This window comes from Streptopelia decaocto (assembly GCF_964273445.1).
Source record: "Streptopelia decaocto genome assembly, chromosome: 5".
In the NCBI taxonomy this organism is placed as follows: domain Eukaryota; kingdom Metazoa; phylum Chordata; class Aves; order Columbiformes; family Columbidae; genus Streptopelia; species Streptopelia decaocto.
In genome coordinates this window covers 26,926,328-26,953,299 of record NC_138659.1, presented here as the reverse complement: position 1 = coordinate 26,953,299, position 26,972 = coordinate 26,926,328, and the positions used below count along the sequence as shown (strand labels likewise).

Here is a 26,972-nt window from a genome sequence, read left to right as displayed (position 1 = left end):
ACTTTCCACATGATGGTGCTGGCAGTGCCTTTGGTGGCAGCGTGCTGCCTGCTCTGTCCGGCTCTGCAATGGAGCTTGGCCTTTCCCAGCTGTTCATTTTATCCTAGATATTGGGAATAAGGAAAGTAAATGAAACAAGAGCAGCCTCCTGTACAGCATCGTCTCCAGCTTCGTGGCTGCTACATGTAATTACGCGTACAGCTTCTTTCCAAGTTTGCCCCCCACAGAGCTACACTGAAAAATGAACTGGAAACAGAAAAGCACAGAAATGCTTTGTGCAGCTGAGTAATAATTTACACCTAAGGATATTGGGACAAATATTTACATTTGGAGAACTTTCACCTGCACTCTTCCCACTGTAGCCCAGTTCCTTAGCTTTCTGTTCTAACTCAACCTTTGGGGTAATCAGTTTCCATATTTAATCACCTAGGACAGAAAAAGTACATATTACATATGTACGTATTACATATATACAGAAGAAGTACTCTTACATATAATAAAAATTTATGATTTAAAATTATGGAACATACCTTTTGCCTGCGTATGAAAATATTACTATAAAGATAAACTACATAAAGTCATGGACCAAATTTTCACTTATACATGGTACATTCGGTTGCCTGTTTTAAGTTTATTGATGGTGTGTATCTTTCTCTAGAGAAATCTAAAAAGATGTCCTCGAAAAAAACCTCAGCAAAGAAACAGAAAGGTGGAAAAAAAGCTAAGGAATCCTCAAAAGGAAAACAAACAGAGCTCGGTACGTAAGGTACAACAGCAATGAAACAAACAGTAATCTGGTCTCATGTGACAGCTACCTTAACTGTTTTGGGCCAATACATTTAAGTAAGCATGAGATAAATTAGAATATGCTATTTCATATAAATAACTGAGACACCTACAGTTACTGATTATGGTTTTGTAACCAATATGTGGAACACAACAAAGCTATATTGCAATATTTACTCTTTGTCTGGGTACTTTAGATGTAATAGTTTATGGTGTTGTAATAACAGTATTGAATGGGAAATTGTGAAGCTTATATGTATTAAGTGGTGAGATTCACAAAAGCTAAAAGTCCAGGGAGGGAACATCAGGCAAAGAGAGGTGCCCCCAGAAACAGGAGTTCAAGTGCTCAGGATCGCATTGTAAATAAATGTACAATATTTACTAGACTCTCACAGTTTCATTTTGCAGTGCATTTTATTGCATTTTTTTCTGAGGTATGCTGAGATACTGTCTCACATCATTTATAAAGCGTAAAGTTAATGGAGTGTAAGGCTAATGAGCCTTTGCTATATATAAATATTTTTTCCAGTGATTAATGCACGTTCTCAGAAAAGGTGGGAATGCACTCTCGCTTGGGTTTTCTTTGTTTTGTTTCATGGATTATTTTTTCTGCCATGACAGCCACCTTCCCCTTAATCACCTTTCCCCCCCCCCCCAGCTGATTAATAGCTGTTGTGCCGCAGAGAACACTCTGCACGTCAGCGCTGGTCTCTCCTGCCCTGCCTCGCTGCTGGGTCTGCAGACCCTCTCTCAGCACCCTGGCACCCAGAGCGAGCCTGCACCCCCTGCCCCTGTCAGCACACCAGCCTGTGGTGCCAGCAAACCTGTCCCATCTGTCCCCTCCTCGCAGGGCATGGTTTGCATGGAAACTGCCCCAGCAGGTGCTGGCAAGTGGCAGCCCGTGCCCTTTTCAACCACGGAAACTGCAGCGTGCAGCACAAGATGACCAATTTCTTACAGCTTCTGTCTTGTGCAGAACACCTGCTCAGAATAAAAATGAGTTTCAAAATAGGCTAACGCATCCTGAAGATACAGACCTGTTCTAAAAGGCTTCACTCATTTCTTGCATTAAATTTGAACAGGATAGAAATTAGTTTTGTTTTTTCTTCAGAGCTTAGTTTTATATCTATTGAGAGATTATAAATATTGCCTGAACAAGGAAAGAACTGTATATTTATGGTTACTTTGTTAGGAAGAAAAATTACTGATAACATCATGTCATTACATTTCAGATAAAAATGATGAAGTTGATCTTTCTATGGCTAGTATAGGTAAGTGCTATGATGACTGGGCTTTAAGGTAAAAGCTTTGGAATACTTTAACCATTTTGAAGCTTCAATGTTACTAGTGCCAGGGAAATAAAAGATTTTTTAATGAATGAGAAAAATTAGGAAGTATGAAGAAATGCAGCTATTACAGCAGTGCTTACAGTAGCACTCTGAGTAGCAGGCAGCGCAGCAAGGAATGCTGAAACAGGTATGCGTTTGGAGAAGATGTTTCTGTCTTGTGTTGAGAGTAGCTGGGATGAGGGGAAATAAAAAGCATCACAACATAATTACAGGGTGCAAAATGTTGGCATTTAGTAACAGTTAAGCAATTGAAAGAAAAACTTGAAGTATTTTTATCATTATTTTAATCTTTGATCTTTGTCAAATCATCATGAAATCTGAAGAGAAGATGATTTTAGCATATCACTTGCAGTTTTTAATCATAGTTATCAATAGATGTTGATTAACATCTTTTGCTTTGTAGGGGAAAAATCTGTCATTTAAAAGTCACAAGATATCAAGCATTTCTTTTGCCTTATATACAAGAAAAGTGCAGTTTTAAGTGTGGCTGCAGTTCAGACCTGAAGTATGGAATTATTTGAATTGAAATATTTTCTTTTTTCTTACACACCAAACTTTTTTTTTTTTTTCCACATTTCTGGTTGGATTTTCTTCTGACCTGATCTGTGCTTTATCGGAACAACCCAAAGGGTTATCTCATTAATTGGCTTTTAGCACTACGGCTTTTGTTGCCGAAAGCTAAAACAATGGGGAAAACTAGGAATACACAAACTAGGTAATTTTTTAAGATATCATAAATCACTTGTCTTCCTCCATAACCCTTTGAGCACTCATGTGGAAGTGAAAATTGCACTCTGATTAGCATCAACAAAATGCCTAAGCTGCAGTTAATGAAAGTGGACAGTAAGTGATCCCTCAGATTATGAAAGTGTTACTTAAAAGGAAATACGGGGTTTTTTTGTGTTTCTGGACATACTTCGTTTTGTCAGTAAAAGAGAATTTTACCTCCACCTAGTGGCAAGTAAGGTTAGAGCTGTAGTATCTAATCTTGCTAGAAACCTGTTTTTAAAAGCAGGAAAATAAAGTTGCTGTGTGCAGCCCACTGTCTCTGCAGGATTTAAAGTGTCTGCATGGTGTCTCCTCAGCGTAAGACCTGCAAGTGTGTCTGCCTCTCTTAGAGCTTCTTGGTCCTTTGTGAAGGGCTTATAACATTAAGAACTGTTGAGTGTTACAAATCAGTACAATTTACTACTAGAAAAAACAATGCTGCTCATGTTATAGTATAGAATCTATTATTTATAGTCTATATTTACTATATAGATAGATATATCTCTATTATGTACATTCTATAGTAGAGAATCTTTTTTACTATTCCATAATATAGAATTTCAGTCCTTTAGACTAAAACAATGTGCATATTTTAATTCTGATCATTACTTTGTTTCTACACATGGACTTACAGCAATAAAGCATTGAAAAAAATACACTTAGAGTATCTGTCCTACTCTGCTCCTCTCATAACAATGCCTATTGTATTTTTGCTTAACTTTAATGCATGCGTGTATTGTTTCATTTGATATTGAAGCCTACATATCTTTGAAAGACTTTTTTTTTTTTAGCATTAGCATTTGTGATTCAGCATTTTAAAAATAACATCATACAAGCTTCTTGAATAAACACCAGTCACTCCTGGTTAGGACTTCTGGTGTATCTAAAAATAAAAATAAAATTAATTGTTTGAGCTTACTTAAATAGTTATTTGAGCCATAGGAATAATATTATGAACACAAACAAACATAAGAATCAGCAAATTACGTTTATAAATTTTCTGTAGGTTTCATCCCCCTAATTGCATGAGCCACATAACCTACTCTGAAGACTGGGATATGTACAAATTTCTTGTTCCTTTACTCTCCTGTCTGTTCTGTCCTGTGAGCCAGCTGTGCACGGCAGAGGAGGGAAGTTGCATTCTGGTTTGGTGTGCAGCTCTGGGTTTCTATCCTCTTTCTATCCTATGGAATTTCATTTGCAAAAGGAGGTCTAGTTTTTTTTCCTCCAATATATCAAAAAGTAAAGTATATCTGCAGTGTTGCAGTTTGTACTAGGGTTTGAGTCTGCTTCCCCATGACATCCCAATGAGGCATCACACCCTTGGCTAGGGTGACCTGGGAGCACTGCAGATCAACTTTTGCAGTTACTTAAAAGGACTAAATGTTTCAAATTATCCTGGAATAAACACTTTTTTCTGCACCTGGTCTCATAGCCAAATTGATAAGCAAAAGAAGAATCTAGGTCTTTGCCTTATTATGTACAGAGAATAGATGTCAGAAAGGCAAGCACAGGGACTCCAGAAGATAAACAAGACCTGAGTTGGTCTGGTGTTACCAACCGTGAGTTTGGACCAGATGACTTTCAGAAGTATTTCCCAATCAACATCCCTATGATTATGTATTTTTGGAAGCATCCACAGAGAAATCCTGGAAATCTCGGAGATATCAAAAAGGAAAGTGGTACAATATTGACCACAATTTGTGAAGAAAATGAACTAATGGGCTGCATGCTACCAATGGATTGTGTACACTACAAAATAACTACTGAATACTAAGTAAATCATACCTGGTATAATGAAGGGTATACCAGAAATATCATGCATTTAGTCAGTGTTACTGGATGACTATAGCAGAGTAGATGCATTGGATGAGCAGCACTGAAAGATTTTAAAGGATAAACGTCAGATTCGTCAAACATTATGTGTTATGTGTTAGGCTTATGCAGAGATTTAGCTTCCCGAATGATAGAGATTAAGGAGGATTTATCACTTTGTCAGTCCTTGTTGGCTTAGGTTAGAGATGGCTTCTTAAAACATGCTGAACCAGCTGGTCAACATAATCATTTTAGATATACCAACTTTAATTTAAGGCATACACAGAGAGAAAAATACCACAGGTGCTGGGAAACCATAAAATGTTAAATAATTCAAACTAAGAAAAGATAATGAAACAAAGATGATAGAAAATATTAGCTATTATCACAAAAGCCATCTCATGTCAGTACATAAAAATCCCATGTATACATGTCCCTGAATCTCTTACACTTTCCAGTTTATTGAAAAGATGAACATTCAAAGTGAACATTTGCAAGCCTTCTCAGACAAAAGTACCGGCCTTTAAGAAGAATGTCCTTACCCGAAAGCTGAGACACAGAGCACAAGCCTGCTCGTCATGGCAGCATTGCAAAGGAAGAAAAGAGTCTCTCGGATGGCAGGATTCGGCTAGCTGGGCCTATAGTGATCTCAGTCACGTATAGCTGTTGCATAAGCTGGAAGGCAGAACGTGTACTATGGGAAGGACCAGTGTCACGTACAGACAGCTGACTCACACTTTACAAGAAGTATAGTGTATTATCTTCAGATTGAGTGTTTGCAAAGCGCAGTTGGTGGGTCACAAACGGCACCCAGCCTCACTGAAACCAGTGAGGGTAACAGTACTGGAGTTAGGATAAGAAATAGCTTCATCCATATTAATTCAGAACAAGCTAAGAGGTCATGTGTGTAGAAAACAACAACCACATATTCTCCAGCAAAGCTGAAAACAAACATCTGGCTTGAATCTTAGCAGCCTTGCTTTAGTCTCACTTACTTAGAGAGAAATAGACGCAACTGGACTCTGAATTCGATGAGAGGAAGATGAAAGTCCAAAATCAGAAAAGCATCCTTATTTGGGAGGGTATTGAAGCCTCATCTAGATTAAACATTGGCTTAATATGACACCACTCTACAAGAAAGGACTACAGTATATTTATTCAAGCATTCTCTTAAATCAGAGCCATGCAGTTGTGTTCTTAATGTCCATTCATGACTCTTCACTAAAGCTCTTAATCACCTGTTGATCAAGAGGAAAAACCCCTCATACTAGGAATAATGTATTCATTAAACAGAAAATGTTAGATAGAGTCTTTTCTGAGATTAACAAAATGTAATATCATTTATATTCCATGCCTTCCAAACCAGCAAAAACTAAGCTGAGAGATTCAAAGGCATTCTGCTAGGCAACGGTAAAGACCCAGAATCTAAGTGTATGGTTATGTTCACACAATACTCTGATATTTGTTTATCAAACAGTTTTGCTTTCTTTCACAGGTCACCCAGAAATCTTTCCTTTAGTTTTTACTACAAAGACCCAAGAAATTTTTAATTGCCGAGCTGATGAAGATGTCACAGAAGAAAATTGTTTCAAACTTATTAAAAAAGAGGACATCATTCAGGACCTGAAAACAAGAGCTACAGTTTCTGACTTCCACCCTGTCAAAAAAGTTATCCTAGTACGTAGCTTATTTCATTCTCACTTTAAGGCTTTGTGCTCTCAGAGTGCATATTCTTTCAATGATAAAGCCTGTCCTTGTTTGACTCTGTAAATACACTAATGCTGTAATATCTGAAGGCTATATAGGTCACAGACCACTGTCAACTCAAAGTTTCTCATGGATCACCATGTGCTATTTTTTTAACTAACTTCAGATTGAAAATATGCTAAAAGTATATAAATATTATTCGTTTTGATTCTATGCACTGGCAGAGCTTCATATATTTTGGCTTCCTCTAATTCACAGCCTTTTTATTGAGAATCATTAAACCAGTCAATTTTCTGTTCTCTGTATGAAAAGATTAGTTTTGTCCCAGGCATATTTTTATTACAAAATCAAATTAATCTGTTATTTTCAATTAGCACAAGGAATTCTCTGTTAGGACCACAAGATTAACCAAAGATACTGAATCTACACTAGTGGTAGCTTTGCCAGTCACAGGTTTATGTCTGTTTTGTATGTTATTTGCTTTCAGTTTTCCACTAATTGTTTTACTTATAATAGGAATATCCAGGGGAAGAACTTCTGGTAGTTTTTGATGCAAAGTTCCAGTATGGACAGAATTTTTACTTGGTTGCTTCTGAGGAAGCCAAGGAAAACCTTCTGAAGGTAAGAAAATCCAAGTACACCACAGCATTGTTCTCCCTATGAAAATACTTCAGAGTCTTGTCTCATACATGTACTTCAGGAATGGTACTGTATTCATAAGCATCTGATGGGCTTGTCATGCCAGAATGTTTCTCTACAGGTTAGTCTGATACTGGAAAAATACCTTTATCACTGTAAAAATATCTTTTATACTGAGAAAAACTGAATAAAATTTTTGTAGTTTGCTTCAGAGGTCCAGTATAACCCCTATTGCTGCAAAAGCATTCATTTCCTCTGCCAACACCCAGGTTTCTAAGACAGACATAAAACCAGAAGATTACAATATATTGGGCATCTTCAAATAAATATTATTTTTCACAATATGTATCTATATGTTATTCAAATAATACTTTAAAATGTTATTGAGTTCTGAATAACTCCAGATGCACAGAAAATTTCCCCTTGTGCTTTGCATCATAGGAGAGGTTTATGGGTAGATTATACAAATTTTCAAGGTGAGTTTGTTGTCACCCAGCATCAGGAGAAGTAACAAGTAATAGAAAAGCAAATTGTAATTCCAGGCAGGAGGGCCTAATGTAGAAAATCACTATAAATTCTTGTTTTATAACCATGATTTACTTTAAAGACAGTCTGTCTTTAGTAGTTAAATGTGTAACATTTATTGGAGAATTCTAATGCATAAATGAATGAATGGGACCTAACCCAATTGTACCCAGCAACACTGTGTAGAGAGGCAGAAGAATATGTGAATAAGGGCTGAAAAAAATGGGTTTCTAGTCAATACTTACATTTCACTAACATTTTTTTTTTTAATTGCCATTTCTCACTGTTTGATGTCACAGCCTCCAGAAACTGTAGAAGAAAAAAAAGACGACGATGAAAAAGAAGAAGAAAGTGAAGAGGAAACCCTGGAAGTCCAGCCTTATAAGCCTCCTGTCCACAAACCTTGGGTTTCTCTTGGCAGTGAGAAGGAAGTGGAAGAGGAGTCTGTTAAAGAGACTGTTACAAAGGTCAGAATCAACAGATGTTAACCATACGAACAAATATTATTTAAAAATTATTTTAAGTTCCTTAACAAAAACAGTCAGAAAACTGCAAGTTGAAATCCTAGTTTTCCTGGGGGTCTTCTAAGAAAACAAAAAAAAAAAAAAGAGAGAAATAGAGAAAAATAAAGTAGAGAAATAGCTCAACTTTTAACAAAAACTGAAACTGCTGAAGAAACTTTTTTTTAAACAACTCTGTTCTCTTTAATCCTGCAAATAAGGCACGTGAGACTACATTGGACATATCTGCTTTTTAAGCTGTAAATTCAAAAGTCCTGATCATCTTTGGTCATTAGTATCTCTGCCACTTTTTGCTCAATTTACTATCTGGCCAGATTAGAAGTTGAATCATTGTAATTATATTCTAAGGACCTAGTTCTATCTCCATGGAGCCCAGTGAACTCTGCTTCACTATATGAATGGCATTTAAGTCACACACAGCACCTTTAAGGCCTCTCTACTTCGGAATCAATGTTTTCAACTATAGGTACTACAAGCTGACTTTACTGAGGGACATACTTGATTAACTACACCTACAGATTATACTGAGAAATTATACGTGCAAAAAGTAGATCCACTCACAGCTGTCACCTAACTTGTAATGTGTGGTGCACCTCCAAGCATTTAACTACCAATCAGTGATTTTTACTCGATACCTAAATCCCTGTTCGGAGAAGACTGGCTACATTTTGATAGTTCTCAGCAACTGGACATCCTGCTTATACTTAGAAGGGTGTCTGATTGCTCTAAAGCTAATTTAACCTACATTCACAGTCTGAGTATTCTGTACTCTACCTTGCTGGCAAGGTCCACTCAGAACTATTCTCAGCTGCCTTCCCTTCTGCTTCTTTGGGAGGTGCTGGAAAAAGTACTTGGCTGTGAATCCAGGACAAAGAAATACCTCTCTACCACCTGAAATCAAATGTCTGCCTCTCTTTGAGGGCAGAAGACAAGCCACATCCCTTCTTCCTTCTGAGTTCTCCATATAAGGAAACTCCTCATTCAAATTTTTGTGGGTCCTCTTGGGGGTACTTTTCTCTCCCCAGGCACTTCAAGGGAAATGGAAATACCTCACCCAGAGTGGCAAATTGCACTAAGAGGGAAGGGCTGAAAAGTCCTAGGTCTTGGAAATCCAATGCAGTATCACACAAGACCTCCTGCAAATCAATCATTTAATCACAGGTGTGGTTTTGATACTGCATGAATTAGAAACTGTAATTCACTTATTCTACTAGCAGTAACCCAAAACGTTACCTAAAGGCAACTTCTTGTTTCATAAATACAAACCTGTCTTCTGTTACATATGTAGGTTATTTATATGAGCACTTCAGATTTTCAAAATGCAGAAATATAGGTAAACTCAGCACAGAAATCGTGAATAGAACAAAATCCACAATTACATAAATGCTGCCATTTTACAGAATGAACCTTCAAAAAACTTTCTCCTCTGCTAACTACAGAAATATCTCTTTTCCAGATTAAGTATAGGATTTCTCGAGTACGCAGGAAGTTCGGTGCACCAATTACATTTACTGATAAGAACGCTTCACATGTAAAAGACAGTTACCTTGAATGTATGTCCTATCAAGACAAATCTTTCAGTATTAAAATGCTCGAAAAAGATGTGGGCATACAAATGGTTCCAAAACTTAGAGAAGCTATTACTCAGACAACATGGTAAGTGTGAGAAAATTTCTATCAGCTTATTTATTAACCTATGCACTGTTTCTGATCTCAACTAAGGTTATGTAAATTAACTCAACTCTTCTGGAGTGACTGAGTTACAAACTGATTAAGAGAACAGGTCGCATCTTTCTTCTTTTGCTCTTTTCCAAAGAGTTTCTAGAAAAAACGGAATATACTTAGCTTTTAATTTTACACATTACATGGGTTTCTGTCTTTGAAATTGTTTCTATATGTACTCACATTCAAATTTACTCCAATTGGTTAGGACCTATCCAAAAAATGCAGCCACACAGTATTTTCCTATAGAATTGTCAAATGAAGAAAAAGAAGAGAGTCTGTCATCTGGGAAGCTGAAGGAATTTCTTACATCAGTACATTTAAGGTAAAATTACTGCAGCAATACACATTTAAGGCTACCTGAAATTATACAGAATACATGCAAGAACTCTTGTCTGAGTGGACCGGTTGTCTGGTCAAATACTGATTTTGTTTGTTTGCTTGTATCTGTAAACTTTTTTTTAATTATTATTTTAATATTAACAAATATCAAGTTGTTTCTATGAAAATTTCTATAAATTCTATGCCATACAAATATGAATGTTGGTTTAAATAGATATTTGAACTGCTGAAGTTGATAGCGATACATCTTTCCGAGCAAGCAAACACTGCTCACTCAAGCAGAGGCTTATGCAGAAGGGCGGAGATGGTGTCCTACAGCCCTTAGTCGTGGGACAAGTCCCACTTACCGATGCTTTGTGCACATGAATTGGACAACTGCACTGTACTTGATCCATACAGAACTTAAATTATTGGTACGATTAATTATATTTAAATAGAAGAGGGTTTACTTACAGTGATGCATCACTGAGGAATTAATACTTTTTTTTTTTTCACTATTGTGGTCATAATTTTGTGTAAAATAAAAGCTGCCTCTTTACAGACATATTTGTAATCCTATTGCTGAGTAGTCACATCTGGATTATTGAAAGTGTTAACTGTTCTTTTCACAAAACAGAATGGAAATTGCATTGCAGCAAAATGAAATTATGAATGCTTTTTTTGATGACTGGAAGGCCCTAACAGAAGAGGAAAGCAGTTCTGGTGGCAAGCCAGATGTTTATCTTAAAGCATACCAATCATTTACAGATCTACACTACTTCAAGGACAGGACTATTAGCTGCATTTGCTGGCATCCAACCATTTCTGGTAATGTGGTTAAAATGCTGATTTGAGACTTGAATGACATGAATTATATAAAACATGCATCTTTCGTATAATTATCAGCTTTTAAATTTAAAAATCAAATCAAAACTCATTTAGTATGTCTGTCTGAACTGATGATTTGAGACAAAGTAAAAAATGAGCCAGATAAATTCTTTGTAGATTTCAGACAGGACACGTAAAGTCCCTCACGCCAATGTAGAGTTGAAGATGACAGTAAAGGGCAATTTCTCCCTTCTGAGGCTCATCTCAGCGGAGCTGACATGGCGCCAGGTCCTGCTGGTGGCCCTGCACACCCCTGCTCTTCTCCCCACAGCTGGTCTTGTAGCGTGCACAATACTTGTGAGGAATGTCACAGCCACAACGGGACATGGACATCACCAGGCACACTGAATGTCTCCTCCTGCTCCCTGCCATAGAGTGTTGCTCTACACAGTCAGGCTTACAGGCACAATTAAGTTCTATATAAATGTCCTAACTGCACAGCATACTAATAGCCAACACTGCAGCCTGTGTACGAAGTTAACTTGACTACAAAAGATTTGATTTCATGATGGATGACCAGGACTATATGCCTGTCACATCATCTCAGGTGTAGTATTACACCATTAAAGAGTAGTGGCAGAACTTAGGTTTTATGTCTCATTGTTAAATAACTTGATTTTAAGTAATAAAAATAATTTCCTCTATTTTGATCTACAAAAAGAAAAATATATTTATATGTCGGGATTTTTTTCTTTTTTTTTTTTTCCCCACTGTATTCAGAAAGTACAAATGTAAGTCACAATAATTAACAGCATGTTGAAACTTGAATTGTCTCTTCTGAGAAAATTAATCTCTCTCAATCAGGGATTATAGCCGTGTCAGCAAGAGGGCGGCTGTCTTATGAAGAGCAAGTTAACCTTTCTGATAAATCATTGCTGCAGCAGCCAGTAGTACTTTTTTGGTGTTCTTTTGACCCTATCCACCCTCAGGTATTTAATCAGGACTTTTAAATATGCCAAGTGTTTAAATAACAAGAGAACAGACAGTTAATGTGACTGCATTTCTCAACTACTTTGTTTTTCTTCTTTCTAGTTAGTGTTGGAGTGTCCTGAAGACATTTGCTGCTTTCAGTTCAGTCCAAGTGATCCCAGTATCATTGCTGGTGGCTGCATCAATGGACAAGTATTAATTCTCTGTTTAAGAATAAAATAGGATATTTATGTATTTTCTTACAGTGTAAAAATAAGGGTGGAGGGATGTACTCAGCATCTGTAATAACACATAGTGTCACAATACCGATGTCAGGGAGTCACAGAAATTCCCTGATTCTGTACTGAAGTTATGCCTGGTTATCCCGTAGTTGAGCCATTACTGTACGATGCTTCTTTGTAGTACTGATAAATAGTTCAAGCTATAAAGACAAGTGTAGCCTTTCAGCTGATTGCATCAGACTGAAGTGACAATACTTTAAACACTTCATAAACTCTAGAGCAGAGAGTGAATTTCTTATTTTTCCCCAAACCTTCAAGAATTGTATTTGAAGAAATGTGTATTAATATAAAGGATGAAATAATTTGTAATATACTAATTTCTCATTGTAGGTTGTACTGTGGGATGTTTCTCAACATGAAGAAAAGCTGCAAAATGTAAAGCCTGTTGCTGATGGAGCTGAGATAACAGCTGTTAGCATGGTGAATGCTTCCATTTTAGATAAATAGCAGTGCATCTATATGTCTGTGGGGAAAAATGGGTGAAGGTGTCCTAACTCAAACAGAGGAGTAGATCATCTTTGCAATGAGAGACTAGAAAGGATAAGAAACCTGATGAGTTCATGAAATAAACCCATTATCACAATATAATTTCTACCTGATTGGTCCAGCTTAAATAGTTTTACTGTATTTTCTGCAGACTCTGGCTTCAATAAGACTGTTCTTTAATGGGCACCAGCATATACTCACTCTTGGTTTATGAAGCCTATCAAATACATAGAGCATTTGTTGCTGGATAAAATATTGACAATGATTCTGGAAGTTTATGGACAGAAAAAAGTTAGCTTGGAAGATGAGAAGCAGGTTTCAGTGGAAGGCGACTATAAAGGGGATAAGCAGAACAGAGACCTAAGAGCAGAACTAATAATTTAATAACTAATAACTTAAGTGAATATGTGTGTGCCTGTGGAGGCACGTTGGAATCCTTTTTAGAGCTTCATATCCAAAGACCTGTTTTGATGCTTTCCATTTTTTTACCAAAGGGAAGGTATTAGTTCTATAAACTGATCTGAAATATGTGAATAAGCATTCACAGTATGTAAAATAACCTTTTTTCTTTGACAGATCTACTCTTGTGTTTTGGAAATACACTAAGATATCTCTTTTTAAAACATTTCTAGCCATCACGTATGCAAGTCCAGCACAGTAGCACAGAGCCACCCCTAGTGAGATGTTGTGTAGTCTCTTCCATACCAGATAGTCATGAAAGACCAGTAACAGATATACATTGGCTACCAGATTATTCCGAGGTGAGTTTAAAGATTCACTTTTTTTTTCTTTTTATTGTTTTCCTAATCTACTTCAGAAATAATAGTGTAAACTAAAATATTAAAGATTCAATTATTTATAATAGCCTTCATTATTTCTCACTGCATTTTCTAAATATTAAATAGTCCAGTGCCACTTGTCCTGTTCATTGTGCTTTACAACTGTGCTGTGTTCTCAATGTGATATGAATCTGCTTATACTGGGAAAAAAAAAATCTGTGCCTTTACTGAAAATTGTAATTCAAAATTACAATAAGCCTTCCATATCTAAAATATATTGAATTTCTATTACGAGCAATCTAGCCTTCCAAGAAGAATTCAGAGAAATAATTTCAATTACCTAAATATCTAGGCACCCAAGAATTGTGTTATTGTAGTTATGTTAATTCTTCTAGGTACTGCCTGTGTACTCAAAATTTACATTTTCTCTGATGGTGTTAAAGCTCCATAGTACTTAGAGTCTACATAGTTAAAGGGTCTAACACTATTACATGAGTATTGGATGCTCTTTTACTATCAAAATACTACACATGATCTTTAAAAGGTTTATGTTTTATTTGAAAACAATTTTTTAAGACTTCATAAATAGTGCAGTCCTTAGCAACATTACCAGAAAAGTGGGGAAAAGGGTGCACATGTATCATAACAAGAACGCTGATGCAGCTGTTCATTATTACATTATGCTACAGTCGTACCCATGGATACGAATTGGTACCAGATATAAACATGAAGAAAGGGATTGGACAGCAGAATGTTGTTGTGGGTTTGGTTGTTTGGGTGGAGTTTTTATTGGCCAAGGTTTAGGCTCAGAAAGCTGTTTTTATGTTCATCTGGGATAACAGATACAGGAAACCCATGCTTGATAAATAACACTGACAAAGGAATCACTTTCTCAATATTCAGCAACAAGTACTAGCACATACTTTTTGTTATATAAACACGGAATGTGGCAATGTGTGTCAGCATTTGCACAGCATTGTGGGTTTTATGGCACTGTTCCGAAAATCAGCACTTTGTTATTACATATCAATGAAAAAATATTCAAAGTTATATCCAGAACCTAATTCAGCTTTGCACAGTTGTGAGACTATAATTTGGACTCCAGGTAGGCAACTCATGAATCAAAATAAGAGTAGGATTTGTCCTAAAAAGAAAAAAAAAAATGGTAGCTGAAACTTTGCCACATGGTTGATAAGTATAGTTTCAGCCAAAATATATATGTTTTGCATATACCGGAAATTGTATTGGGTCAGGGCATAGCCTATAATCACTTGTTCCCCTCCCTCTGACATATTTTCTTTATTTTTCTGAATAAATTAAAATAAATTTGGTATAAGACAATAACTCTTGGTAAATGGTAAGTACTATAAAACCTGCAGAACCCCACATACACAAGTTAAACTGTTAGTAATAAACATTTGAAGGCACCACTACCATTCTGCAGTGTGGTCTAGCTGAGTAATAATTTAAGAGAGATGACCCATGGTGTAAACTTGGCAAAGAGACATTCCCCCACCACACTTAAATGTTTGAGATAAATCTATCAATGATTTGATCTTTGGTTAAGCTGGATGAAAATGTTACAAACATGGCAACTTAAAGAGAGCCTGACTTTCAGTGGTTCCAGCAACTGTTTATCCTGCTTACTTAATTTAGAATTTTAGGTATTTAGGAGGCAAAGCCAGTATCAGTTCACTTGACGTGCGTTTGTAAAATAGCTTGACTTTATATCTACAAGTTAGTAAGTCCTAATTTTCAAACCTTAACCAAGCAGAAACAGTTACTTAGTTTTGAGAAGCCCACTTTATATGTTGAAGTACTTACTTAGCAGAGTATAGTTTTTGTCTCTCATCATCTTCTCCCTCTGTAATTATTTTTACTGTTATTTTTAGGAAAACCAAATGGACGCAACTTCTGAAAACAGAGCTGAAAATTTTGTGCAGCTTGTAACCTGCTCTCCTGATTGGTATATACAATACCTACCCTATGAGGCATCTTCCAGTTCCCTTTGGAAAGCTTTATGGAGCATGTTCAGTGATTTAACTAGCGCACTTCTGGATTCCTATCAGCCTGTCCTGAAGAGCTGAAATTCTGTATGCAGAAGACATGCATATCAAGTTCTTGGCCACTTAAGCCCTTTACCAAAACAGCATTAAGGGTTCCCTAACTGAAAAACCTGATGTGTATAGCTTTATATTCTACTTATACTTTAAGACTGTTGATCACACATACGTTGGTCTGCAGAGCCATACCCCAACACTTTACATTGATTTTGTAACTTCCACAAAAAGCTGTTAAAGATTTTGAGGTCACAGAAATACCGTAAACAATATTTAAACTTGGAGACTTAGCTGGAAAAATTATTCTGTATGAAAATCCTCTTTTGTGGACTGGATAGTCATGATGGTTATGACCAAATATTATCCTGTGTGAAAGACTTTGCTTTCATGATGGCAAAAGGCTTAAGGCTTCAAGGCTGGGATCAACCATGTATTTGCAAGTTACATCAAAGGGAGGGTCAGAGAGACCAGAATGTGGTAATGATATGAAGTTATTTTCCCTAATCAAATACAGAGAAGATTTCCAAGAATTAAGTTAGAAGAATAATTGAAAATGCAATTGATAATAGGTTTACAGTGTAATGCAACTAATGCACGTGGAAGAAATAATTTAAACTACTCACACACTAGGGCTCCAGATTAAAAGTATTCATCCAAAGTAAGAGCAGGGAAGTCACTGTAATGTCATCCTTGAATAGCACGGGTCCCTGAGCAACTCCTGATAGAAAAGGGAGAGATGTCAGTAATGAGGAAAATTATCATTGTCTATATTGAATGTGTGAATGAACAACCAGAGTAGAGCAACAGGAACAATCAGAGGGCTGAAAACTCTGACAAGATGACAGATTTAAGTGAGTGAAACTGTTTGCCTTGAATGTCAGCAAATGAATTGTTACGCACGAGAACTGGGAATCAGGTTCCATTTGAATTACTAGACTACCTGCTACAGAGTTCTTCTGTCCAGTTCTCGTAGCCTTCGGGAATTTCATCCAGGTAGTGCCAGGAACCTCACCCAGTAGCTTCCCATAAGCAAACTGTATGGATGCTCTCTTGCTGCTTTGGTATAGGTAAGAATTGATGAAACGCTGAAAAAAGGAATATATGCCATAATTTACAAAGGAAGCAATTAAGTATCTAGCATTTGTCTGCTATGTTAAGTTAGAAGATGAAAAGCTAAAAAAAAAAAAAAAAAAAAAAAAAAAAAAAAAGCAACTTTAAAATGTATGGAAACCTGCATCTGACTGACATAGAAACAGGGAATAACATTATACAATCGTTTTGCAGCTCAATATTATTTTGGAATAATCCAGCCATGAAACCTTCATCTGAGAAATTAAAAGAGGAGGACATTTTTGGTATGCCCTTTGATGTTCCAGATACTTCTAAGCATCTAGATGTCTGCTGGAAACCTCTCGTAAAGGTACTGTAGACAATTATAGCACAGAAGGATCAAACCAAAGTGTAGATATGATCAAAATTCCATAGGAATGTTTTATTTTGCTCAACAACTCTTTATTTTTTTTCTCCAGTAAATTGTGAGTTCCTTGTGAATTTATTTATGATTATGAAATGAAAATCTTCAATGTTATTCCAAGAGTTCAATAAAACACATTTTGAAAAGCTAACTCACAAGAAACAGCATAACTGTTTCTTAAAAACTGCAGTAAGTGCAAAAGTAGTTGTATTAAGAGTGTAAGTTCCTGTCAGCCTTTTTAACTGCTGTGCCATCTCAGGGGCTCCCAAACTGTGAAACAGGGCCATGGTCAACAGAACCATAATTACTGGCAACCCAACAGTGAGTCTGATGAAAACGGTCATAGCAGTTTGTGAAAAAAATAACGTTAGGTAAAAAAATCCTTTCAGTAATCTGTTAGGTAAATATATATATATTTGTTTTTATATTTATTTATTTATTATTATATATATGTATATATATATACACACACATATATGTATAATTTTGGACCTGCTGATCTGTGCTGCTCAGAATAGCTGCAGCTGGTACAGTTGTTGAATCAGCATGACCACTGGAATGGTTATTTTGCTAGAAACATGGCAAAATCCTTAAATGGAAAGCTTAACACAAGAGGAACCACAGCTTTACATTTTCTCTGTGTTTGCCCATGAGGCAGCAAATACTGTTAATGGAGTATTACAAAGAAACTACAAAGACCTGCTTCATTACAGCAGAAAGTCATTTAGTCTTGTACCTCAAAGATCTGACAAAATGAGTCAGCAAATGCTTTTTTTTCTGAACAGATAAACCTGTGTGAAAATGATACCAATGCAGAGTACAGTCCCGTTAGATTTAATTTCAGGGAACTGCATTGTCGGTACAAAACCTCAGGTAATATTTTTATTACACCATATTGGGGAAAATGTTTTTAATAAGCTTATATTTCAGTATATATAATACATAATGAAAGCTGAGCAACAGTATATATTTCAGTATATATAATACATAATGAAAGCTGAGCAACAAAATGTTGTGTAGCTGAATTCATCGGGGGAAAAAGATTTCTCAGAGATACTGGTATTCAAAGTGCGACACATGTTGACTACAAGGATGTGTACATGTATTGAATACAAAAAGAGCAGTTCTGTACCTTACACACTAGATGTACCTGCCAAGCAGAGCCTGTATAGAGAGAGGAGCACTTCAAGCAAAAATGTGAAAGTGCTAGAGAGTATCTCCGCCAGCCTTCTTGTTGGAACTGAAGTAAGTGAAAATAATAGATTACTAGTGAAAATATTATTCCAAGATATCTGAAAGACTGGAAAATAAAACAGTATTTTCACACATGTTTTCTTCAGGAGTTAACTAAAAAGATCTATCTGGACATGCCACATTTTACTCCCGTTTTAATGCATTTAGCTACATGCTTAAAATAATTTTAAACCCTCCAATATTTGGTAGATTATGAACCCTTACTTCAAGGGCAGAATTAGAAGACATTTCCAAAATATGTCGAATTTGACTTTCTGCTATCAGGAACTAAACAGTATTTCCTTATTCCTGAACCCGTAAGATTAGTAATATTTTTTATTGTTTCCCCAAATGCCAGGCGAAAACACTTATAACACGGACTCCTTCACAACTTATTTCTACTTCAGGAAGCCCCAGCTATTCATAGCTCTTTACCTACCCCACGTATCTAAAATTCCAAAAATGTTCCCACTTTCAGGTTCATATGGAAATGAAAGTTTAGCTTCTAGCTACCTTTTTGCTTCTAGTCACCTTTTCCCCAAAGACTGGAGCAAAGCATAAACTGTGAATATGGAGCAGCTAATTCTGCAGGAAGGCCTGCTGAAATACATCAAGGAAATTAAGAGCTGTTTTGGCAATACATAACTGAAAAACAGTGATCAAAATTTTTCATGTTTTTTTCAGTCATTGGCTGCAAATTTAGGTTTTAATTCACTCAGAAATTATTTAATGATGGTTATAATTAAGTTCCAGCTTAAAAATAAGTCACTTTGTTATAAGCCACCAAGCTCTAACATCAGCATTTACTTGATTTTTCTGGCATCACAGGATGGAGATATTGTTTATTCTGACTGGAAAGTGGAAATTGATAGTGACTCAGAAAAGCAAATTAGTAAGTTCAAGTTTCTCAATACCTGTTTAAACCTTAATGTACCACTAACTTTAAAATATTTGTACCTATACTCTGTCCTTTTAAAGTTCTTGCTCATCTGTTATAGTCTATTCCGCTGATGACACCAGGATTTAGCAGTACCCCCAAAGCTCAAGCAGTTCAGCTCTCATGACAGAACAGCAAAAACCCTCTGCAGTGTCACAGCTGCATTGCTATGTCCCTATTGGCAAAAATCATGGAAGTGACTAGAACTGTGGCAATTGCAATTTCTATACCTTGTGAGCCAAATAATGAGGCTGGTGTCTTTGGAGCCTGTGCTGGTTTCATCCTGTGTAACTCCCATCGTGAAGATGATCACCAGTTACAAGCAACTGCCTTTTTCATTTCATTAGGTCAGAAGCACATGCAGAAATACACCATCCACACTGAAACTATTGACAGTCTCCAGAGATCTCCATTTTTTAAAGACATAATTCTAAGTGTTGGAGGACAAACTTTTGCCATTTGGAAAGAAGGGGTTACAGTAAGTTACTTTAACACAACTGCAAAATAATTTATATATTTACAAAACAGAACTATAATAGCTTCAGAGACTGTATTTTCAGACATGTTTGTAAGTCACAAAGCTTCATAGCTTAGAAATAAATCAGGTATATGAAAATATTTTCCTTTTTCTTGACATCAGAAAACTATTTTAGAAATGGCTTTGGAAACTTGCCTTTTACAGAACAAATGAAGTGACCTTATTTAATTCCAACCTTGCAAACTAGCTTCTCAATAAATTATTTCTGTTGCTACGGAAACCAAGAATAAAGGCAATGTGTGATAAACAGGTCTGAAGAACTCACACTGAGGACACAGTCTCTTAATCCTGTGAAGATAAAGAAATGCTGGGTTTTTTTACAGTTCCTCTCATGTAGGAATCCAGGTTAGCTGCACCTGGCAAAATCTGTAGACCACAGATTTTGACAGCAGATAGACAGATTACCTTAATAGACTTCAGGTGAGATATCAGGTTTTTGTACTTCCCTACAATTCTCTTTATCTGCAGAAGGTGATACCAATTTTGCCATTGATACAATTTTTGTAATAGGATCATTGAAATTGCGAATGTTCCTACACGACAGGAGATTTCAAGTAGTGAATGGATAGTACTGTTTGATTGTTGGGTCTATCTTTTATTGTTTTGGTTTTTTGTGTTTTTGTTTTTTTTTAAAAAAAAATAATCAAGAATGGACCAATCCTTCACTCAAGCTGCTCTGCAGGAAGATACACTGCAGGAAAATGGTCCTTAACAAGACCAGGAGTTTTCTTCATTTGCAGAGATGATGGAAATATAGATATTTGGGACTTACTAAAGAAAACATATGAGCCATCTCAGTTCCAGCACGTCTCTGAATCAATGATCACTTTCATCAGCCCCTGGATTGCCTCACGTATGTAGATGGTGATTGCATTTTACTGCGTCACCCTGTTTGCAAAATGGCCTGACTCCAGGGCACACTAATCTTGTTACAGAGCCTCTTATAGAATAAATACATACCTCCACTAATTTAACACTGCACTGTATATCCAAAAATACATACATCAGTTCTAAGTGTAGTACCATGGCATTAAGCAACTGAAAATATTTAATTTTTAAAAAGTTTGAAAAGACAAACATTAAGGGGAATTTCATTTGTCAAGAAAACAGGAGAGCAATGGCGCTGCCTTTTGCTGCAGTTAACAACAAACCAAAAAGACCACAACAAAAGTGAACTCTCTGTAGCTCATGTTTGGGTGGAGGTATGTGTTACTGTGGAATTTAGATTGTTTGTATGTTTCTTGTCAAATGTCTTTCAGCAAACCAGCATTTTTTAGCTGTTTCTGATGATCTTGGCGTACTGCATGTTTTGGAAATCTGTCAGACACTAAGTCAGCCTTCAGCGAATGAGGTTGGTAAGAATATTTATCCATCTCTGTGACACTGTATCCTGAAATACCAACACAGAAACAGGCCTGCCTGGAAAAACCTGCCTTCAAATGGTGGCAATTAATTTCTGATCAGTATGGCTATATTCTACAAAAATCACCTGTCACAAAGCTGACTTTGTGTGGAGCTCAGATTGGAGACACCTAAAGGAAACCTGGGTGACAGCTGGCAGAATTCCACTGCTCACACCCAGCTACATGAGAACAGTAAAGAGTTCAGCGTTTTTTGCCACATGCATAAAACGACACCTGGTTTCATGCACTGAAACAATGCTATATAGTGCATGATACTGTAAATATACTGAGTTTCTCTTTCTTTACACCTTTTTGTTTGCATCTGCATGAGTTTTCCTCCTGTAAATTTGTTACTTTGATTTACATGTCTTAGTATTTGGTTCTAGCTTAGTTAAAGCACATTTTGCAGACTATTACTAACATTACCCCTTATTCATTCTCTTCTGCAATAAGGACTACCTGTGCCTAAGGGCCATGGGAGCAATGGAAACAGTTTTAATTTTTCTTTATTTTCACATTTTCAGTTGTTCTTTCCCCCCCATCTCCCAGTCAAAAATCAAACTAGTGTTTTCATCTCATCCACTCCAGCAGTCTTACCTGCTACCTAGTCTGTCATTTTTACATTGCAACATTGTCTTGCTGTCCAACCCCAATTTTAAGTTATGTATACACTTAAATAGTTTATAAATATCCCATAAAGGTTTGCTGTGTGCATGGAGCAATATAGCAGCAGGTCAGCAGCCTCATTTTAGTAAAAGTAACCTCACCAAAGCAAGGCAGGAGCTAAGTGCTATGACATGAGGAAACACATTGCTTCTGCTCAGATTATGTGTGTTTTGGAACTACACTAAAGCACAGAATTTTTAACCCAGGAGCGGTCACTAATATTTAGATTATGTTCATTCTAACTGAAGTATTCACTGAAAAATGTTTTTGTAGAGACTAATGGAAGTCCTGAAGGATGATATACTCAGAGTCAGTGTCATAAAAAATATTTAACCCCATGTATATTTGTATCCAGAATCAATTGGTTTCAACCCCCATCTTATATTGTTTTGCTGCAAATTATTCAGATAACTAGAGATATCGATATTCCCAATACAGATTAATTATACTGTTTAGGATCATCAGAAATAATTCTGTGTCTTTGGGTGTGTAATGACCCTTGTTTGTCATTGTGTTAACAGCATGACACCATACTTGATTATTTTGAAAGAGAAGTCAAATACCTGAACTACTGTGAACAAGAGTTTCAAGAATATCAAGAGCTTCAAGCCAAAACAGAATTGAAATCAAGCTGGAGGCACAGAGGGAGAAAACAGTATGTTATAATTGGAATGAAGAAAACTTTTTGTTTCTTTGGGTCTTAAAAATGCACCTGTTTTGCTAGGCAGGATTTCCCATATTATTTAAAAAAATCAGGATCATCATAATCAGAATAGCTTAGCAGCTCCTTATTTCATATTTACAATTGTTTGGAGTAGAATTGATGGTCCTAGTTTACCTGAGTTCAGCTCTTGGTTAAGTGCAACTCCTGTAAGAGCATTGTGGACATTTAACAACTGTGAATTTGCTTTTCTTTTTGTGTCAATTGCTCTTTCTAAAACGTAGGCTTTAGCAACTTCTCTATGAGCATTGCTCCTTCAAGCAAGGAGAGACTCCAGCCTTCCATTCTTTATTCACATAAGGATTTTGCCTATCCATTCTTTTGTAAATGGTTTAATAAGAGCAACTAATCAACCAAGGAAATAACAATTCCGTTTATGTAGCCCTAGTTGTTGCCTATTTTCATTAATTTGTAATAGCACTGATACTATCCACTAGAAAGCAATGGGAATGCTTTCAGGTTTCAAAGCTTAACAGCACGTTATTGTCTGTGTTTTTTCTTCAGAGTATGACTGCTCTATAGAAAACAAAAGAAGAGATGGAGGAGCAAGAAAATGCAGACTACGCCATGTTTCTGGCCCTGGAGAAACAGATATTAGCAGATTTAGTACTAGTAAACAGACAACAAATACTTTCCTCATTAGATACCTAGAGCCCATTACCAGCTTTAGAACCAGTGAGCTTTTTGTTTCAGGACCTCTTTATTTCAGCAGAACATCTTTAGCGTCAGAAATAAAGATCCTGCAGTTAGAGATTGTTTCTTTAACTTTATCCATTTGTTCACTCACAATGTGGTTAGAGAACAACAGCTTTGGGCACACTTCCACCTCTGTCTTTCATTAATACAGATATAATGAACATTCTACCTGTTGAAATAGTCGTTTTTGAGGTTCTGTGTCTCTCAGAGCTCCATACCCTGTAAAAAACTTAAACACAACTCAGCCGATCATCCAAAAGGCCCGTATTCACCCTCCAATCTACATTCCACCAGAGGGGAAGCCGTTCTACTCCAGTAGTTACATTCACACAGGCCATCCAAATTCTGCTGCTCAGCCCCAGCAAGCTCCTCCTCCATCATCCCCAAAGTATTTACACTCCTCCTGAAAACTTAGGGACAAGAAGTAGGGTTTTTTTTGAGATACCCAGAACATTTCCTGCTCTGGAGATATGGTGACAAAAAGCACTCCTGAGAGAAGGACGCTCACCTGGGACTTGTGCAGCCCCACGTCCCTAAGAAGCTGCTGGGGAAGAGGAGGGCACACAGGCACACTGATACCTCTGATGGCTACAACAATCACAATAACACAGGAGATGAAAGGAACAATTCCTCATGCAAAAGCTCCACCCTCACCAAAGTGATTTAAAGATCACAGCCAGACCCTGAATTCTTCTTATAAACCAATGAGCCATTGAAGCTCATAAAGCATAAGAACAAAGATATTTTTTTCACTAAAGATGATTTCATCATTAGCTAGCTTTAGTCACTAAAACTTCCACAAGCTATTGTTTCCCCAAATAGCATGTGCAGTCACCTGGATTACAGCAGGGAAGACGTGGCCATCACTGCTGCAGGAGGGTCCATCTCAAGAAGATGGCTACAATGCTCAAAAGGCATCATATAGTGCTCTTGCAAGGAATAGTCAGCATCAGTGGTCCCTCAACAACAGCAACCTGGTTTATTCCCTTAAATGCAGCCACAACAAATATTCTGCATGCTATTAAGTCTTCTATTTATTACTTACTACATGTAAATGATAGGGCAACCCCTTGCATTTCTGTCAAATCCATATGTTGATGCACTAAGGGGGGACCGTATAAATTACTAAACAAATTTCAGGGACTGCTGTACCAAAAGCCTAGATCTGACCACACTATTCATAAACCCCTCAAATTTTGCAGGCTGAACCACTTCCATTTATCATCAGATTAGAAAACGATTGCTACTTAAGCCTGACAAATGCTTACAAACAGAAAACCAAAGCCATTAAAATACATTGTTCCCTTGAAGAAATCAGTATTATTTAGAACAAAAAGCTTTTGCCAAGCACACCGTGGCTGTTGCATGTGTGCATTTCTGTAAAAAGACAATTATTCTTGAGAGGGATCTAATGGTGTTATACAGAAGTTTTAATATTTACCAGTGTAAATGAGTAACAGCTCATTAATATTAACGTTTGTCCTCCATCCACAGAGATGACTCTTTCATAAGCAGTGCTCTGCTGGTTGCTCAGTTTCAATAGCCAGGTCAAACACCACATAACTGAGCAGAGCCTGTCACGCGGAAATTAAATCTATCAGAGGAGGACAGATTAAACTCTATACGGGTGAGTTCACTCTTTCCATGACTCACCAAACTGTTTGAGGGTCAGAGACTTCTGTCAAACAAATGTCCATATGGTCACAGTAGACACCAAAGCACAAAAAACAACTGACACACGGGATTTGCAGAGAGGATCTTCAGCTGACAAGCGATAGCCAACTCCAGTGCTCTGCTTCATCAGAGTAAAACGTAGCCAAATACAAAACAGGAGCACTGTGAGCCTCCTGTGTTCCAAAATAAACATGGCAAATTGATTTTAGGCAATGTTAATAACAGGACCCTTCGATTTTCTACAGTCATGATCTCCCCATCATATACTCTTACCACTTTGATTGAACTTTAGTCAGATTTAAGAGAGGTCTGGTGTCACTGGATAGGACTTAGTTTGAACAAGTCTCTTATCTATTAGTTTGAAGCTTAAATATTATAGTAATATTCCTTGCCTCACATATTAAACTACCTCTAAATTAAAACTAAAGAAAACTCAACAAGCACCTGCTCCCTACCACCTGCAGCAGTGTTTGCAGTCAGAGCTCCAACAGGAAGAGAACACAGCTCCTCTACTAAATCAATATTGAACTAGCAGCCTGCTCTGTACAGGTTATGTAAATATCCCACAACTGACTAATTAAAGAGTACAGCTCTCTGTTATCAGGCCTAGACTTTGTTAGAACACTACCTCAGATCACCTTCCACAGGTTTTTGATTAACAGGGCAGCAAACTATGTATACATTGAAGACAACCATATGGTCACAATTTACCTGGAAAGTCCAACCCTCTCCCCTCCACTGTAGCTCTGTCACTACAACCCAGAAGAGACAGCACTCTCAATGTGAGCCTCATTCCCCACCACAGAGGCACTCTGGAGAGTTTTGATTAAGAAAGTATTCCAGATGACAGCTAGATTTCAGTGGGGTTTTCCTAACAGTGAGGACAAGGAGGCAGCGGATCAGAGCTCTGCTCATCAGCCCCCTTCCTCCCCAGGGCAAAGTTCTCTGGAATCCCCAATGGACAGGGAGCAGCTTTCCTGAGAGCCATTTTCCTCCTCACCTCTGTTTCCAAATAACACCAGAGACACGAGATCATACATCCCACCATGATCTTTTATCCTCTCCAGTGCAATCCTAGGCATCCAAATACCTGTAGGGTTGGTTTTGCATTATCTCATGGCAGACTGTTTCACAGGTTAATTTTGCCTAGCAAATTTTGCTGTTAAGACAAATTATACGTTCCCTGCATGGCTCTAAAATGTCAAACAGAATGAAAACAGTTAATACGTTGAGCAGGATGACATTTTAACAAATGCATTGTAGTTACACTAAAGTGTAACATCAGTCCTCCCCTCACCTCAAATAATCACGTTTCAACTGTTGCTACCTCCAGCATTTGAGATAAAGGCTTCTTATATCAAAATACATTTTTACTGGTAAGAAAGCCCCATACCTTGGCATGGGGAGGAAGGTGAAGGGATTAAGATCTGGCAGCAGAAATACCAGATGTATCTCTGGCTTATCAGATTTATAGATTTATTCTGTAAAACCCCTGAATATCTACTTCTGTTGCGGACGTTTCCCTCTATTTTTAGAACATGTCTGAGTAGCTGTAGCTACATTTCTTGTCTGGTGCATTTATAAACACACGTTACACATTTGGGAAAGACGGATCTGAAGTTTCTGAGGATGTAGGTCCCCAGTGGCTTAAGCCAACCCGAGGTCACGCTGCCACCCCTTCTGCTCCACACCATCCCTACCCAGCTTTTGCACGCTCCAATAAGCCACTTTGGGAAGCTGAAAAAGAGAGAGAAAGCGATTCAGTGTCAGCTGGATCAGTCACAAACCCGAGAAGCATTTGGACAAAAACAAACAGCAATGGACTGAAACTCCACTAATGGGCCTGGTCTATTCCTGAACGCATTTGAGTGCATCATATCCTTAACGTTGGGCAGCAAAGAGTTGCACGGACCTACTGATGCATTTCTGCTTTTCCCTGCAGACGACAAACTCTCGGTCACTACCCAACCCAGCACATGGCCACCACTGACCCATACTTGGGTATAACGATTTGTATGCGATTTTGTTGCAGGTCTTGGAACTGCTTCTGTGA

At 37.2% G+C, this 26,972-nt stretch overlaps 1 protein-coding gene across 1 annotated transcript; it reads left to right on the top strand.

The window, feature by feature from the left end:
• Positions 1 to 672: 672 nt before the first annotated feature.
• On the top strand, positions 673 to 26,972 carry DNAI3 (dynein axonemal intermediate chain 3; the record flags this gene model as incomplete). Its single annotated transcript, XM_082053157.1, has 24 exons — positions 673 to 757; positions 2,019 to 2,057; positions 6,214 to 6,395; positions 6,942 to 7,046; positions 7,889 to 8,056; positions 9,567 to 9,766; positions 10,041 to 10,157; positions 10,791 to 10,981; positions 11,846 to 11,970; positions 12,074 to 12,163; positions 12,583 to 12,672; positions 13,371 to 13,499; positions 15,410 to 15,483; positions 16,862 to 16,997; positions 17,837 to 17,924; positions 18,196 to 18,296; positions 19,113 to 19,176; positions 19,569 to 19,699; positions 20,408 to 20,612; positions 21,019 to 21,110; positions 22,350 to 22,525; positions 22,647 to 22,698; positions 23,072 to 23,161; positions 26,952 to 26,972. 24 exons carry the CDS (start codon positions 673 to 675, stop codon positions 26,970 to 26,972), a joined length of 2,751 nt encoding a protein of 916 aa, XP_081909283.1.